The 15,298-nt window shown below is 37.4% G+C and overlaps 1 protein-coding gene across 2 annotated transcripts in view; it reads right to left on the reverse strand.

Moving 5' to 3' along the window:
- The window catches only part of mdga1 (MAM domain containing glycosylphosphatidylinositol anchor 1), a 250,869-nt gene that overhangs the window by 63,716 nt on the left and 171,855 nt on the right, over positions 1–15,298 (reverse strand). For both annotated transcript variants that reach the window (XM_028441483.1, XM_028441477.1), the window contains exons 9-10: positions 13,688–14,017; positions 12,251–12,550 (exon numbers count right to left, since the gene is read on the reverse strand). In XM_028441483.1, the coding sequence (XP_028297284.1) occupies positions 12,251–12,550; positions 13,688–14,017 (630 nt within the window). The remainder of the gene's footprint in view (positions 1–12,250; positions 12,551–13,687; positions 14,018–15,298) is intronic.

Genomic DNA, 15,298 nt, shown 5'->3' on the forward strand with positions numbered 1-15,298 from the left:
GTGACTCTGGGGGTAATGACTGGTGTGTCCTTAGGCCCTGGGGTCAGCTGAGACACAACAGTCAAATCACTCTTCCACAAATCACACACACTGCTAGTTCACCCTCGGCTAATCATGGAAGTAATGGACAAGATGCTAATGTGGTACCGCCCTGTTAATGATCAGAACTAGGTGAGGCAGCACAATTACAGCCAAGCTTATGAGACACAATTGTTTAATCTTTTTTCTAATCTATGTTGTGTCAGCAATTTAGACACATTTAGCTAAAGAATGAAGTGCAGGTGAAAATTATTGTGGCTGAAAGATAACGTAGAGCTGGAGGCATGTGAGGAGATATGGACGTGGTGTGCAACAACTTCCTGTGGCTAAAGCTTTATCGTTAGACAATGACAAAAGAAAGTGTCTGGAGGTACATGAAACGTAGCCATAGCCCCCGGGACAACAGATACATTTGCCTGTATCAACACTGTGCTAGGATACTTGAGTGATCTAAGGCTCCGCATTCAATATTAGCATGGGTTCAAATCCCACAATCAACATTTTTTTTCTTCATTTTAACATATTTAACAGCAATTTCTACCTTTAAAAATACATTTCTGACAAAAATAACCATTTTAGGGTTAGGGATAGAGTTAGGGATAGGGATAGAGTTACAGTTAGGGTTAGGAGTTAGGGATAGGGATAGAGTTACAGTTAGGGTTAGGAGTTAGGGATAGGGATAGAGTTACAGTTAGGGTTAGGAGTTAGGGATAGGGATAGAGTTACAGTTAGGGTTAGGAGTTAGGGTTAGGGATAGAGTTACAGTTAGGGTTAGGAGTTAGGGATAGGGATAGAGTTACAGTTAGGGTTAGGAGTTAGGGTTAGGGATAGAGTTACAGTTAGGGTTAGGAGTTAGGGTTAGGGATAGAGTTACAGTTAGGGTTAGGGCTAAAATAAAAGGGTTAGCGGGGTAGCTAAAAATAAATATGAGCTAAAATACAAATGACGGGCACTACTTCTGGTTGTTGTGAAAAGGGTGCAGCAAAATAGACTGGTATCAATTGTTAAAAATTGCATGAAAGCACCAAATTTGGTACACATGTAGAATAGTGTATTCTGAACAATTTTGGATCAGGACACCATGGTCACTTTAGGGGGGCATTTTCCAAAATTGCCTCTAAAAGTGATTAGTAAATTTCTGCTTTCCTGAAACATTTTGCTTAAAAGTACCCTTTATTGCATAGAGAGTCAAAGATTGAATTGGTTTGACGTCAACAAAAATTGCATTATAGATTGCATAGCCTACTGTATTTTCAAAAGAGAACTGATACTCGTAATGATGACACACACATAAAATGTAGTCCGATTATTGCACACTTTGAAGCGGCTACAGTTGATTGTTTACTACCATTTTACAAGGACACATGGTATACACATAAAGTACATCAGTCTAGTACAATAAAGTTTCCGAGCTCTGGGGGGTCAGAAAACCAGTCAGTATCCGGTGCGACCACCATTTGTCTCACGCAATGCAACACATCTCCTTCACATTTGATCAGGTTGTAAATCATGGCTTGTGGAATGTTGGTCCACTCCTCTTCAATGGCTGTGAGAAGTTGATGAATATCGGCAGGAACTGGAACACGCTGTTGTATACGCTGATCCAAACATGCTGAATGGGTGACATGTCAGGTGAGTATGTTGGCCATTCAAGAACTGGGATGTTTTCAGCTTCCAGGAATTGTAAATCCCTGCAACATGGGGCAGTACATTATCATGCTGCAACATGAGGTGATGGTCGAGGATGAATGGCACAACAATGGGCCTCAGGATCTCGTCACGGTATCTCTGTGCATTCAAAATGCCATCAATAAAATGCACCTGTGTTTGTTGTCCATAACATACGTCTGCCCATACCATAATCCCACGGCCACCATGGGCCACTCCCTCCACAACGTTGACATCAGGAAACTGCTCACCCAGCATGGAGGTGAACATGCTGGATGTGGAGGTCCTGGGCTGGTGTGGTTACACGTGGTCTGTGGTTGTGAGGCTGGTTGGATGTACTGCCACATTCTCTGAAACACCTTTGGAGACGACTTATGTTCAATTCAATTCACGGCCAACAGCTCTGGTGGACATTCCTGCAGTCAGCATGCCAATTACTTGTGACATCTGTGCATACCTGTCAAGTTTTGGATTTGAAAAAAAGGGAAATTTTCTGGCGCCCACTACGATCCGTCCCATCCCCCCAACCAAGCTCCAGTATTTATTATATTTTAAGACAGGTGTACAAGAAATCTAAAATACCCACTTGTCAACCACTGACTAAATACAATTATGTGATTAGAATCTGGTAGGTCGACCTTTATTGACATTGAAATTCTGTGAACGTTCCTACTAGGGCTGGGCGATATGGACCAAAACTCATTACTCAATATATTTTCTCAAAATGATGATATATTATATAAATCTCGATAATTTTATCAAATAAAATCTGACCAGAAAGACAATTCTGGGTTAAATTTGCTGATGCAAAATGCTACACAGGGACATTTATTAACAAGCAGCTGATCAATATGTGCCACTCAGAAATCCATCTAACTGAGCAGTAAAAGCAGCAACTCCTAAAACTAGTATTTTGATACATAATAAGCCATAATATATATATTTACAGTATATATATGAAATATTATATTTTTATATATAAAAGAATAAAATAGAAAACTCAATACATCTTGAATCTCGATATATCGCCCAGCACTAATTCGTAAATTATAAAACAGCCTAAATAAAAACATAAATGTGTATATGAAGCACATGTGTTTATTTAATATATGTACAGTTTATATACAAGTCAACACATTGCATATTTACTGTTAATTTCACGTTGCTTGTCTTTAAGTTAGATATTAACATTTTATTTTCATTATATATTTTCTTTTAATTTCTCATGCTCACTCATGTGGTTCTCTGGTATTCACTAATGACTTATTAGACACATTTATTACAGACTTTACATTCTTTAACACTTTTTAAAGCAGTGTATATTTGTGGCGCTTGTGATTGGCTGATTTTTCATGGTGACTTACGTCGTTCCTTCCCCCGTGGTAGACGTTAAAATCTCAGTTATTAATCTAACAGAACGTGTAACTGTGTCCCATCCTGCTGCTCTTTAGGAAGATAAACTCTCTGTCACATTTTACAACGTATTTACACAAGTTCTTTGTTTTTTTCGCCTACCTTCTGAGTTGTTTCCGGGTTTGTTGCCGCTGTCACGGCTAGTGACGGCGTTCAGTTTAGTAAGGCATCTTTTAATTATTATTACATTAAAATACGGGATATTTACGGGAAAATACTAATACGGGAAGATGGCGGGAAAGAGGGGTAAAATACGGGATACTTGACAGGTATGCATCTGTGGCATTGTGCTGTGTGATGAAACTGAACATTTATTGTGGCCAGCCTAAGGCACACCTGTGCAATAATCATGCTGTCTGATCAGCATCTTAAAATGTCACACCTGTGAGGTGGGATGGATTATCTCTGCAAAGGAGAAGTGTTCATTAACACAGATTTAGACACATTTGTGAACAATATTTGTGAGAAATAGGTATTTTGTGTATGTAGAAAATGTTTTAGATCTTTGAGTTCAGCTCATGAAAAATGGGAGCCAAAACAAAAGTGTCTTTTCTATTTTTGTTCAGTATAGTTCCATGTCCCAACAGTTGTGTGATTGTGTTATCATACCTCTCTGTAAAGCTCTAACAGACAATATATCTGTTTTCTCAAATAGGTTTGCTGTCTTTTAAAAGAGAGAGAGAGGAAACAAATTATTTAAAAACCTGTATGACAGTAAGGCAAGCTCGAAAAATATTCTCGGCACGATCTTTTACCTGAGTGGGTATTGATATTTTAGGTCCATGGTCTTTTAGGTGATTACATGGGATTTATTGCTGACCCTGGTTATAGCAGGCAATTATTTGGCTCCGATTAAAGCTAATTGCATTTGTAAACTGAGGGAACAATGACCCTATTTACAATGTATAATAAACTGAATTAAGACCTGAAAGCATATTTTAAGGAAAAACTAAATTGTAACTTTGTTACAAATCACATCAAACTCAATAAAAGCTGGAATTAGACACAGGTAGACAGTGACACCGTTCCTTATCCAATGGTTGAAATATGGAAAATCTGAACATCATTATAAACTGAGTGGTTAATCGGGAGGGCTGGGACAGTTCCTGGTGGGTCGGTCTGATGTTTGAGCCACAAGGGCCGGTGTACACTTTTTTTTTGTGGGGAGTCATTTTGCCGTTAAATCATGATGCTGGGTTGATAACATATGTTACATGCTACCACTGTCACTGCTCTGCCTCCATCTCCACTGGTAGTTTGTTCCTTTTTGCAGACGCACCCTGACTTAACACATCAGTGCACTGAGGCAGGGGCGTTGACGTAGAAACTAGAGGTGTTGTGTGCTCCCGCCCACCCTCACCCCAACCCGATCAGACTCCCTACTGACTGCATTGTGCATGACAACGCATAGATCTATGCTTTTGATGTGATATAATATATCAGCTCCTTTTTATTAGCCCCTAGTACCTCGGTCAGTGTATGTTTTGCTCATTGAATTTTCCATTCAGAAAAAGAAATCGAAAAAATTGAAACCGATTGGTTATTTAATTTTTGTTTTCACATTAAACAACTAAAATTGAAATTAAAGTAATATTTTCTTGTCAATGTCAAAAAGGGAAAACCAAACATTTAAAAATCAGTTGTGTTTAAATTTTTGTTTCTAAAACCAAAAAAACTGAAATGTCAGAAGACAGAAACAAAAAAATGCCAGTTTTTAATAACAGTGAGATCGAAAGTTATTCTTTTCAATATAAGAGCACATATACAGTACAGTATGAGGACGCTGCTGTTTTTCTGACACCAAAATCTATGAATTATCTTTATATTTTCCCTGCTGTTTAAAATGTCTTTGGAACCGTACTCTGAAAATTAATTTTGAAATGGCAAAAAAGGCTTGTCATCTGCAGAAATCACTGCAAATATATTGCACCAAAGTGGGAGCAAGACATGAGGAAATTTTACACAGAAAATGTTTTAATGTGACTCACTGAATGCATATATATATACTGTATATATATGTGCATTGTGTTGAAATATGGGATTTGTCTTTGTAATGAGGTTAGAACTGATAAATACAGATTTTGGCCATTGACATAATTGATAATTGTCATAAACGCACATAGTTACGAGTAAAAGTTGCTAAAGATTACTTGTCTTCATAGGTACGCACACACTTAGCAAAAGGTTCTTACCTCATTTATGGCTTTTGCCACCTCCAACTCTAAATGTGCATCAGTGAGTCGCATTAAACCATTTTCTGTGCAAAATCTCCTCACGTCTTGCTGAAAAACCCACTTTGGTGCAATGTATCTGCAGATGACATTTTGGAGTACTGTTCCAAAGACATTTTAAACAGCAGGGAAAATATAGAGATAATTCAGTATTTTGGCACCAGAAAAATAGCAGCGTCCTCATACTGTATATGTGCTCTTATTTTGAAAAGAACAACTTCTGGTCTCACCATAATGCAAAATGGGCATTTTTTGTTTCTGTCGTCTGGCATTTCAAAAATTTAAAATTAACTGATTTTTAAATGATAGTTTTTCCCTTCTTGACCCTGATGAAGAAATATACCTTTAATTTTAGTTTTAAAATGAAAATCAAATAACCAATCCTTTTACGAACGTAAAATGAAATGACCAAAACATATACTGATCCACCTCACTCTCTGTAACTCTTGCGAGCGTAGTGCTCATGTCCCCCATCTTTCACATGGACAGCAGGGGTTTTGTTCCTGGAGTAATTCAAACACATTTTCTGTCCAGGCAGCATTCTTAACATGTAAGTTGCCGTGTTCATCCATCGTAATTCTCTTATAACTGCATTCCATTATAAAATAACTTATTTTTTGACAAGTGTAGATTATGGTATTGTTGAAAAAATGCTTTGTAAAGAATAGTGTTGGCGATTTGTGCACTTAAGTTGAAATACATCTACATTATGAAGCACTCAACCCTACTTTGGAATGAATTGGAAATATTTTAGAAAAATACACTGAATTACAAGGCTTTACAGAACATGGTGGTATTTTGCACACTGTGCACAAAATCCTAACAGTTTGCTTGACTTAACCAGTAAGTTTATATTATACATGATTTTAATAATAAGTTGTGATTTAAGTGGGCCGCCTGAGGCATGAAACTCCAGGATTGAATGAGTCCCACTTGGGCCCTGTTCATTCAATCAATTCAATTCAACTTTATTTATTTAAAATAAATTACAACAATAGTCACTAATGCAACAACGTTCTTTGGCTTTGGTTAAGTTTGTTTTAGGCACTGTGCACAGCCTTGCCAATCACTAATTTGATTCTCATAATACTTGTTCAAACTGGTAAAAAGGAAATCATTGGAATTATTTACAGCTGCACACTCAGTTCTCTATTTATTGTTAGTAGTTAACGGGAGTTAACTGTTTAAATTACAGATCCATATAACTTGGTTTAACAGAACCTTAACGCCTCTGAACTGATAAAATACTATATATCGGATTAGAAGAGTCTTACTATGCCTGAATTATATCTTTTATGTTTTTATTTTTTATAGAAAGCTACAAAGAGTGAACCCAAACTACATTTTTACTCTAATCTGTTTACTATTCTGTGCTTGTACCCAAGCTCGAGGAACACGAGTGATCACCTGAATACTAAAGAGACTAAAATTCACCACAACATTTATCTGTTCAGTCTCTTTGTAACCTGATTATTTTTGTGGAACAACGGAGTGACCATGTTATTAAAAACAATGCAATATATTGGTGTTGTTGAGTCATGGCTTAGGTATTCTGACATCTATGAGGAGTGTTCATTCACTTCCAACCTCCTCAGTCTGAGCTGAGGGATGACTCGGTAGTCAAAGGTCAATCCTATGGATTTATATGTTCTATGTCAAATAACGTGTCACCTCTCATAGACACACATATGCATACTGATGGCTGACACTGGAAATAAGAAACAAAGGTAAAAAGAAACAGATAGTGAGTGGGAGGAAAAGAAGTAAAGGCCGGTGAGCTTTTTTGAGACCAAATTTTTTTTCAACGCCCCACCTTAACTAATGGAATTCTGGCAACAATTACTTGTGCTTGCAGCCACTTTTTCTATCTGTTGGCGTAGTTCCATTCTTAAACCAACTACCCTCCATCTCTAGAGCTTTGTTTGTGATTCATTTGCTTCTGGTATGCGCTTGCAGTACAACGCTGCAATGTTTCTTGGTCAGAGGACCATAATCACCGGAAACACAGTATCACTTTGTCTTATTGAACGAAAATTGATTTTTTTTTTCCCGGAAAGGCAACACTGACCAAAGCAGAAAAAAGTTAGAGTACACAAAGGAAAACAAAATCAATTTACATAAGAGGGCAGCAGCAGCATGTATGGTGGTGAGGTGAGATGAAAAACGAGGGAAACAGCTCTTAAAGAAGAAGACAATGAGGAAGACAAATGATGGTGAAAGTGTGGTGTGAGAGTGAGAGAAGCCAGTGATTGAGTATGGGAGGAGGGGAACCGATGAGAGGATGTAGGATGCAGAAAGGGAATGACAAGACGGAGAGGTCTTCTCTCATGGCCAACAGTTGGCTGATTGATGATGATGAGAATGGCAATGAGGAAGAGCAACCAGCTCTTTGGGTGGGTAGCACGGCCACTGGGCAACTGAAGGTGTAAGACACGATAGGGGGAGTTGGAGAGGCCCAGGCCTGTGGATCCACTTCATTATTTCAGGCATAAAAAATGATGCTATTGATCAATGATGATTAATGGTAGAAGGTAAAACAAACTTGATAAAATTAACAAATGCAGTAAAATTGGAGCCATGCTTAACAAAGGAGGAGAAATGTGTTTATCCACAATGGCTGAAGGCTAAAAGCAGTATCTCCTCATTTATTTTGTTTCCTTGCCAACCAGTTTCCCCCTTTTTTATGTCACCACTCCTCCCTCCTTCCATCACACAGGGCTGTTTCAAGCTGTCTTATATCCTGTTTCTTGCACTGGTAGTTTTGCTAGTGATGTCACATTTCTCCCTTTTTTCCCTCCTGCCCATAGTGGGGTGACCACCTGGTCCATTAATCAGAGTTGGCCAATGTGGAACGCAGGGCTTACAGAGTGCTGGCCTTCCACCCTGCCTGCATTAGCGAGCCTCCTTTCTTACAAAAGGAGACTAGAGGAGAAGAATAGAGATGAAAAGAGACAGCACTAATTTGAACCTTTTCACAACAGCTGTGAAATAAAAGGAAAAATCCTTCAGTACTACACAACTACTAAAACTACTTATATGAGCAACTGTGCTTTTATTCTCTTGACCAGAATGCACAATTCTGTTTAATACTCAGTTAATAAAAGCAAATTATTCATTTCCCTGGTTTACCACTGATACAATACAAATATCGACTTTCTATTTTATTAGTATTTCATAATTGGTTGAACTGAGGTGGACATTATTTGAAGTTGTGCAAATCAACATAGTGTCAAATCAACTAATATTGAGCCCCCATAAATTGTTTATTGTAAATGTTATTACTTTGTTATTTGTACTTATATTTGGCTATTTCAACATGAAGCAACACTTTATTCTGTGGCAAATTACTCATAAAAGACATCAAGTTAGCATCTGAATAATTTGAGTGAGACGGAACTACTGTATGCCAATACAAACCTGAACAGCCTAGAAGATTTTCATCAAATAACACAACATAAAAACAGGCATCTAGCAAGCCATTAATATTAAAATATCCAATTTTTGAAAAAATTAAAAGGAATTATTCTTGTTGGCCCAAATGGTTACATAATGGTCATCACCAGTGTATTGTGCTATAATTCACTCTAGGTAATCTGGGTTCATACCTGAAGTAAACATGTATGTTTTGTAAAGTATTTCACAGTGAGCTGGTGCATCCCTGATTGTGTTAGGCCTGACATCATGTTCTTGTATTACTTGTATGTTTTACACCCTGGGTGACCTGGGATAGGCTCCAGTAGCTGTGCACCCTTATAGAGAATAAATGGATGTTTAAAATTACAAGTATAAGCTCACTGACAAACCAATAAATGTACAAACTACCAAATGACGACCAAAATATCGAGTTCCCACACAATATCTTTGACATCTTCAGCAAAGTTTGAGCCGGAACAGCTGAGAAATTGATGATCTTTGAGATGTTCTGTGACCTTCAAAACACAGACATCTCCAATAACAATTAAGTACACATAATAAAAAGTAGCATCTTGTAAATAGGCTGAAAAGGTTCTGATCTGTAATAGATCTTAAAAAAGACAAATGGCAATGAAGTGCACAGCAGCATGAGTTGTAAAGCAAGAGTAAATCCGGTTACATTCATTCTCGTGTTTTTAAAGAGCTAGTTAACCTTATGATAAAGAAAAGGCATTGACATAAGCCATTACTTTTGCATGACAGATGTGACTCCATTCTGAAAGCCCACATACAGTGGCTTTATAGCCTGTGGTGTGCTCGAATAGGGAAACATTCAAGGGAAACAAAATTTAAGTAGTTTTCTTTATTTTCCTTTAGCCTATGCATTTACTGCCTTTATATTACATTCGTGTTTGGGTTTAACTTGGAATACTGACAGTGAATAATGTATAAGTCTGTTATTAAGGAGATGGGGCAAAATTGAAAGTGTCATTTTGATGGAGCTCAGTTAACTTGGCAACTTGAAGCAAAAGAGAAATGCATTTTGCTGCTTTTAGAAGGTTAACAAAATGACTTTTCGGAAACCCAACCTCTGTCTAGCTTTTACTGAAAATGTCAGATACACTTAAAGTGTATAGTTTCCAAAAGCATCTCTGCGTTGTGTATTCTTTTATACCTTGTTCTTTTCATTTAACATTTTAGATCAAGGCATTATTTCTGCTTGACAAATAGTATCTTTGAATGGCATTAATTTGGCACCCAGCGCCAGTAAAGAACCTAGGTGTTTTCTTTGTTACCGACTTCTCAAACACTGCCTTCTCCCATCTTCGTAATATCTCTAAAATCAAAGACGTCTTGGACCAAAGTGATGCTGAAAAAACAAATCTATAAATTTGTTACATCTAGACTAGATTACTGTAATTCTTTAATGCCATGATGTCCAAGTAAGTCTGTAGTTGATCTAGAATGCTGGAGGTAGAATACTATCAGGTAGTAGCAGAAAAGAGCACATTTCTCCAATGTTGGCGTGTCTTCACTGGCTTCTTGTGAACTCTAGAATAGAATTTAAAATAATCCTCTCAGCATAAAAAACTTCTTAATAATCATGTTCCATGTTATGTCCTCGCTTACTGACTTCTATTTGGTGCTATATAAATAAAGTTGAGAATCTGATGATGTGGGATTAATGATTTGCTTGCACAAAAGTTTAAACACCTCCTTACCCCCAATTTCCACTGGATGCGTAACTGCTGCATGACAGAAATGGGGCTAATACATTTCCATTAAAGTCAATGTGTCAATTTCCACTGCATGTGTATCTGGTCCGTCACAGCTGCCTAACTACTCCATTATGCCGGAGCCCTCCGCAACAGATAGCCCTTCTATTTGTGGTGACTATATCCAGCTTTCCTCAGGCGCTAGGTGGGGGTACACCCTGGACAGAGAGGTGGTGGAACGTATTTAACATATAAATATCAGAATCAGAATCAACTTTATTGACCAAGAATGTATGTTATACACACGAGGAATTTGACTTGGTGAACTGTGCTCTCTCTAATAGTGTAAACATTAAATAATAACAATCAAGTAGAAAAAATAATAATAAATATAAACATAAATATAAACAGTAGTTAGACTAGAATGTGCAAAACTAAATAAAATAACAAGATAATAATAATAATAATAATAATAATAATAATAATAATAATAATAATAATAATAATAATAACAATAACAATAACAATAACAATAATAATAATAACAATAATAATAATAAAATATAATAATAATAATAAGATAATAGTGCAGTAGTGCATTGATGAGTAGTGCGGGAGAACATTTAAATTGAATTCAATATTATGTACATGAACATTCTCAGTGACAGATTGATCCAGGGTTGTTATGTTTAGTTCCAGGGTTATTTCACAGAACCAGGTCTGACACTCTTTGACATTTTTGTGTCGATCAGAGTGACAGCCTGGGGGAAGAAACTGTTTTTATGGCGGGTTGTTTTGGCGTACAGTGATCTGTAGCATCTGCCAGAGGGGAGGAGTTTAAACAGATTGTGTGCAGGGTGTGAGGGGTCTGCAGTGATGTTACCTGCCCGTTTCCTGACCCTGGACAGGTATAAGTCTTGGATGGATGGATATTAAACATATCCATTGTTGAATCACAAAAATTTCCACAAAAGCGGAAGTTCTACATGGCAGGACCACGTCCATTTCCTTCTGCTCCTCTCCAAAAAAACAACAAACTGTTTGTATGGCTTTGTGGTTCTCTTTGTTTTGACTACAACTCGCTATATCGTGCGATTACGCGTAAATTAGCGGGATCGCTTGAGTCCTTGCTGCAACAGATACGCATCACAGACGGATGCAGTGGGGATTGACGGACAGTGGATCACACAGCAGTTACGCAGCGGAGGCGTTGAGTAGTTACACATCCAGTGGAAATCTGGTGTCAAGCTATTTCTTGTTTATTAGATGCATCCATTAAATGTCATCATATTGTGAAATTAGTTTTCCCATCCTGATGAAATGTTGCAATAGTAACAATGCAATAGAAATTTATGCTGCACTTACTTAAAAAGTAATACAAACAAAGTTATTATAATAATAATAATGGCTTAGATTGATATTGCACTTTCTTCAAGGAGACTCAAAACGCGTACAAAAACCATTATTCATTCGCACAAATCACTGACATCAGTCATACTGGTGGTGGTAAGCTACAATCTAGCCACAGCTGCCCTGGGGCATACTGACAAAAGCGAGGCTGCCATAGTGCGCCATTGGCACCTCCGACCACCACCAACACTCACTCACAATCATACTGGGCAATGTGCCTTGCTCAAGGACAAAACAACAATGACTTGGACAGAGCGGAATTCGAAACCCCAACCCTTATAGACAATCCACTCTACCACTGAGCCATGAGTTTGATTTGATTAGGTAATATCAACATTATTCATAAAAACAATCACTTACACTGCACGTTAAGCTGAACTTGGGCCTCTCGACGTTTAATGTTCAGACCATTGTAAGGAGCAGTCTGACACCGGTAAGCTCCCATCATGTCTCGACTGACATTCCTAATCCTTAGGCGACCGTCCGGTGTCTCCACCATAGTTGCCCCAGATGGCATCAGGAGGTCTTTCTCTACCCTTGACCAAAGTATAGGTGGACGTGGTTTGCCGTCAACGACCAGGCAAACCAGCTCAGCATTCCCACCTTCTCGCACATTGACTACTTGTCCTCCCTGTGGGACCGACAGCACTGGAGGAGAAACTGCATCGGAGAAGAAAAAAACAAAAAGAAAAAATCCATTCAGCAATGTCAAAAATAAATTGGAAAATATCTTTATTGTATATTTATTGACAGTGCTATTTACATTTCAATAATGTGGCATGTACAAGTAGACAAAGAAGATAATCTCTGAATCATTTTTGAGTGGTACTTTGTCAACTTCAAAGAGTAACTAAACTCCAGGGTCACTTTTTTCTGCTAAAAACAAATGTATTTGGTATGAAGTAGTGTTGTTGATTGATTTTTGTCCAGCTCTTGACATTTTAGTTTAAGTAATTCAATTTGGCATATTTTGTTGTAAACATGTAAGAGAGGCTGGCCTCTATAGGTTGAAACCTCACAATCACATTTTGCTATTGGCTAAAAATGGTGGTTTGTGATGTTTTTGCGGCTTCCTACGTCACAAACCACCACTGTTGACTCTGCCCATCCTATGGAAGCTAGCACCTATGGACTGTATAGTGAGTAATAAGTAGGTATTTAGCATAGCACAGATTGATCTTTGGAGATTTAATAGTAGACTGGGCACGTGTTAACTGCTCCAGAAACCCGACAATAAGCCTTTGACACATGACAACCAAAACCTCAGGGTTTAGTTACTATTTAAATAGCTCTGTAAGAGGGAAACATTATTGCTCAAAGCAGAACAAATATAAAAATTGGCAATATTTAGATTTGGAGATTTCAGCAAATGTTAAAATTGAAGGATAATAACAAGTTACATGTTTTTACTAATAATAGTAGTTTATTCAGTTTCATATCAAACTGCTCTTTCCAATAAATAAGTGTCTTTGTTATTTCCATATATGCTACTTTAAAAAAAAGTTTTTTAGTTCCAGCTGTTTTAGGCAGAGTAACTTAAACTGTAAAATGTACACCCATACAGTATTTAGATATTCAACCATACATTAAGACCTGCTCCATTCACACTTTCCTAATGGTGGATTCTGAAAAACAAATCAAATTTAAACTGATTTAATACACAAAGATACTTTTGAATTACCTCTGTTTTATGCATTTGAATGTTCTTATTTAGACGTGTTGGTTGGCTTGGAAAAGCCATTTGATGATTTGGCTAAACCTGACAGAGGTGTTGTATGTAGAGAAGAAAGCCCTTACCGCTGTTCTGAGAGATGTTGACGTCCACCCGAAGTTCTGGTACTTGACTGCCAGGAAAGTTGGCCACACAGCTATACGTTGCCAAGTCTCTGAACTTCATGTCTACAATCTCCAGACTGCTTGTGCCGGGTGCCATGTCTGGGTCTGCGCGGAGCAGAATCAGGGAATCTGAGGTAAAGACTGGAGCACCGTTCTTGTACCAAGTATAGTTGACTTTATCCTGGGGTGTGGCGTCGACGTGGCAAGAAAGCTTGAGATCACGACCCATTTGGATGGTTTCACTGTCTTTGTTGGAATCTGGTGTTATTTGAAAAGTCAGGTTGCCCATTGCTGTGTGAAACAAAAAAAACACAAACAGAAGAAAACATATAAACAGGGCTACACAGACCATCAAACCTTTTCCATCTTCATCCATTAAAAAGAATGAATTAACCAACTCTACTGTATGGACAATGATTAAACATTGGTGCTGTAATCCTAAAACACGTCAGGAGCCATGTTTTATTTCTATGTGAAATAATACATTTACTTTTTACTTACATTCTAAAAAAAAAAATGTTAACTAATCTGTGACTAATTTAAACATGTTTCATAGTTATTTCTGGAGTGATTTGAATCTTGATTCTTGCATTATTGTGCAGAAATACCAGAGGGACCTGGATGAACTGTCAAAGGATTTCATTATTTTGTGGAATGTTACTTTATCACACATCACATTCCTGCAAACACAATGTGTCACAAAAATAAGAGTTACGCTTGCTGCATCTTTTTGGAAAGTACACCCATCATTGGAATTCCTTTTGTCCATCTTAAAGAGTACGGTAACTACTTCTACTACTTTTTTCTGCAGAAACCAAATGCATTTATGTCTAAAATAGTGTTATTGAATGACTCTTGTCCAACTCTTGACATCATATTCCAAGTATTTTAATTTGCCGTATTTTGTTTTCAAAATGTAACTGACTGCCATCTATGGGATAAAACCTGGCGATAACAATCTTTTGGTTAAGAATGGTGGTTTGTGACATTTTGGTGGCTTCATACCTCACAAACCACCACTGTTGGCTCCGCCCCTCAATAAAAAATTAGCACCAGTGGACTCTGCAATCTGTGGTGAGTAGGTTGGAATGAGATAATTGTGAATAGAGAGGTATAGTGAGTATTGAGTAGGTAGTAAGCATAGCATAGATTGTTTTTTTATAATTTTATAGTAAAGACTGGGCATGTCTTCACTTCCCAACGAGCCTCGTCCATAATTAAGGCCTTTTTTGAATTTCCAGCTAAGACGCGCATTAACCAAAACTTCAAGGTTTAGTCACTCTTTAAATATCAAACTCTAAATTAAACATCTATTCCAAACATCATTATCTGACAGGTTGCAGCAAAGCTTCCTTGATTTCAGCAACACATAAGCTCAAGTCTGATACCATGCACTCTCATTATTCATTTATCAACGTAACTACTCCTGTTCCGCTATTTTAATTTCATTTATCGTTATTTATTTTTCCATGTTTTGAATTTGTGTAAACTGTTTTACCTTGTCTCATGCTATAAATAAATTGCTCGAGTGTGTTTATTATAATGGAACAGTATCAAAAGTCACTGGAATCA

The sequence above is a fragment of the Gouania willdenowi genome, chromosome 3, assembly GCF_900634775.1.
Source record: "Gouania willdenowi chromosome 3, fGouWil2.1, whole genome shotgun sequence".
In the NCBI taxonomy this organism is placed as follows: Eukaryota; Metazoa; Chordata; class Actinopteri; order Blenniiformes; family Gobiesocidae; genus Gouania; species Gouania willdenowi.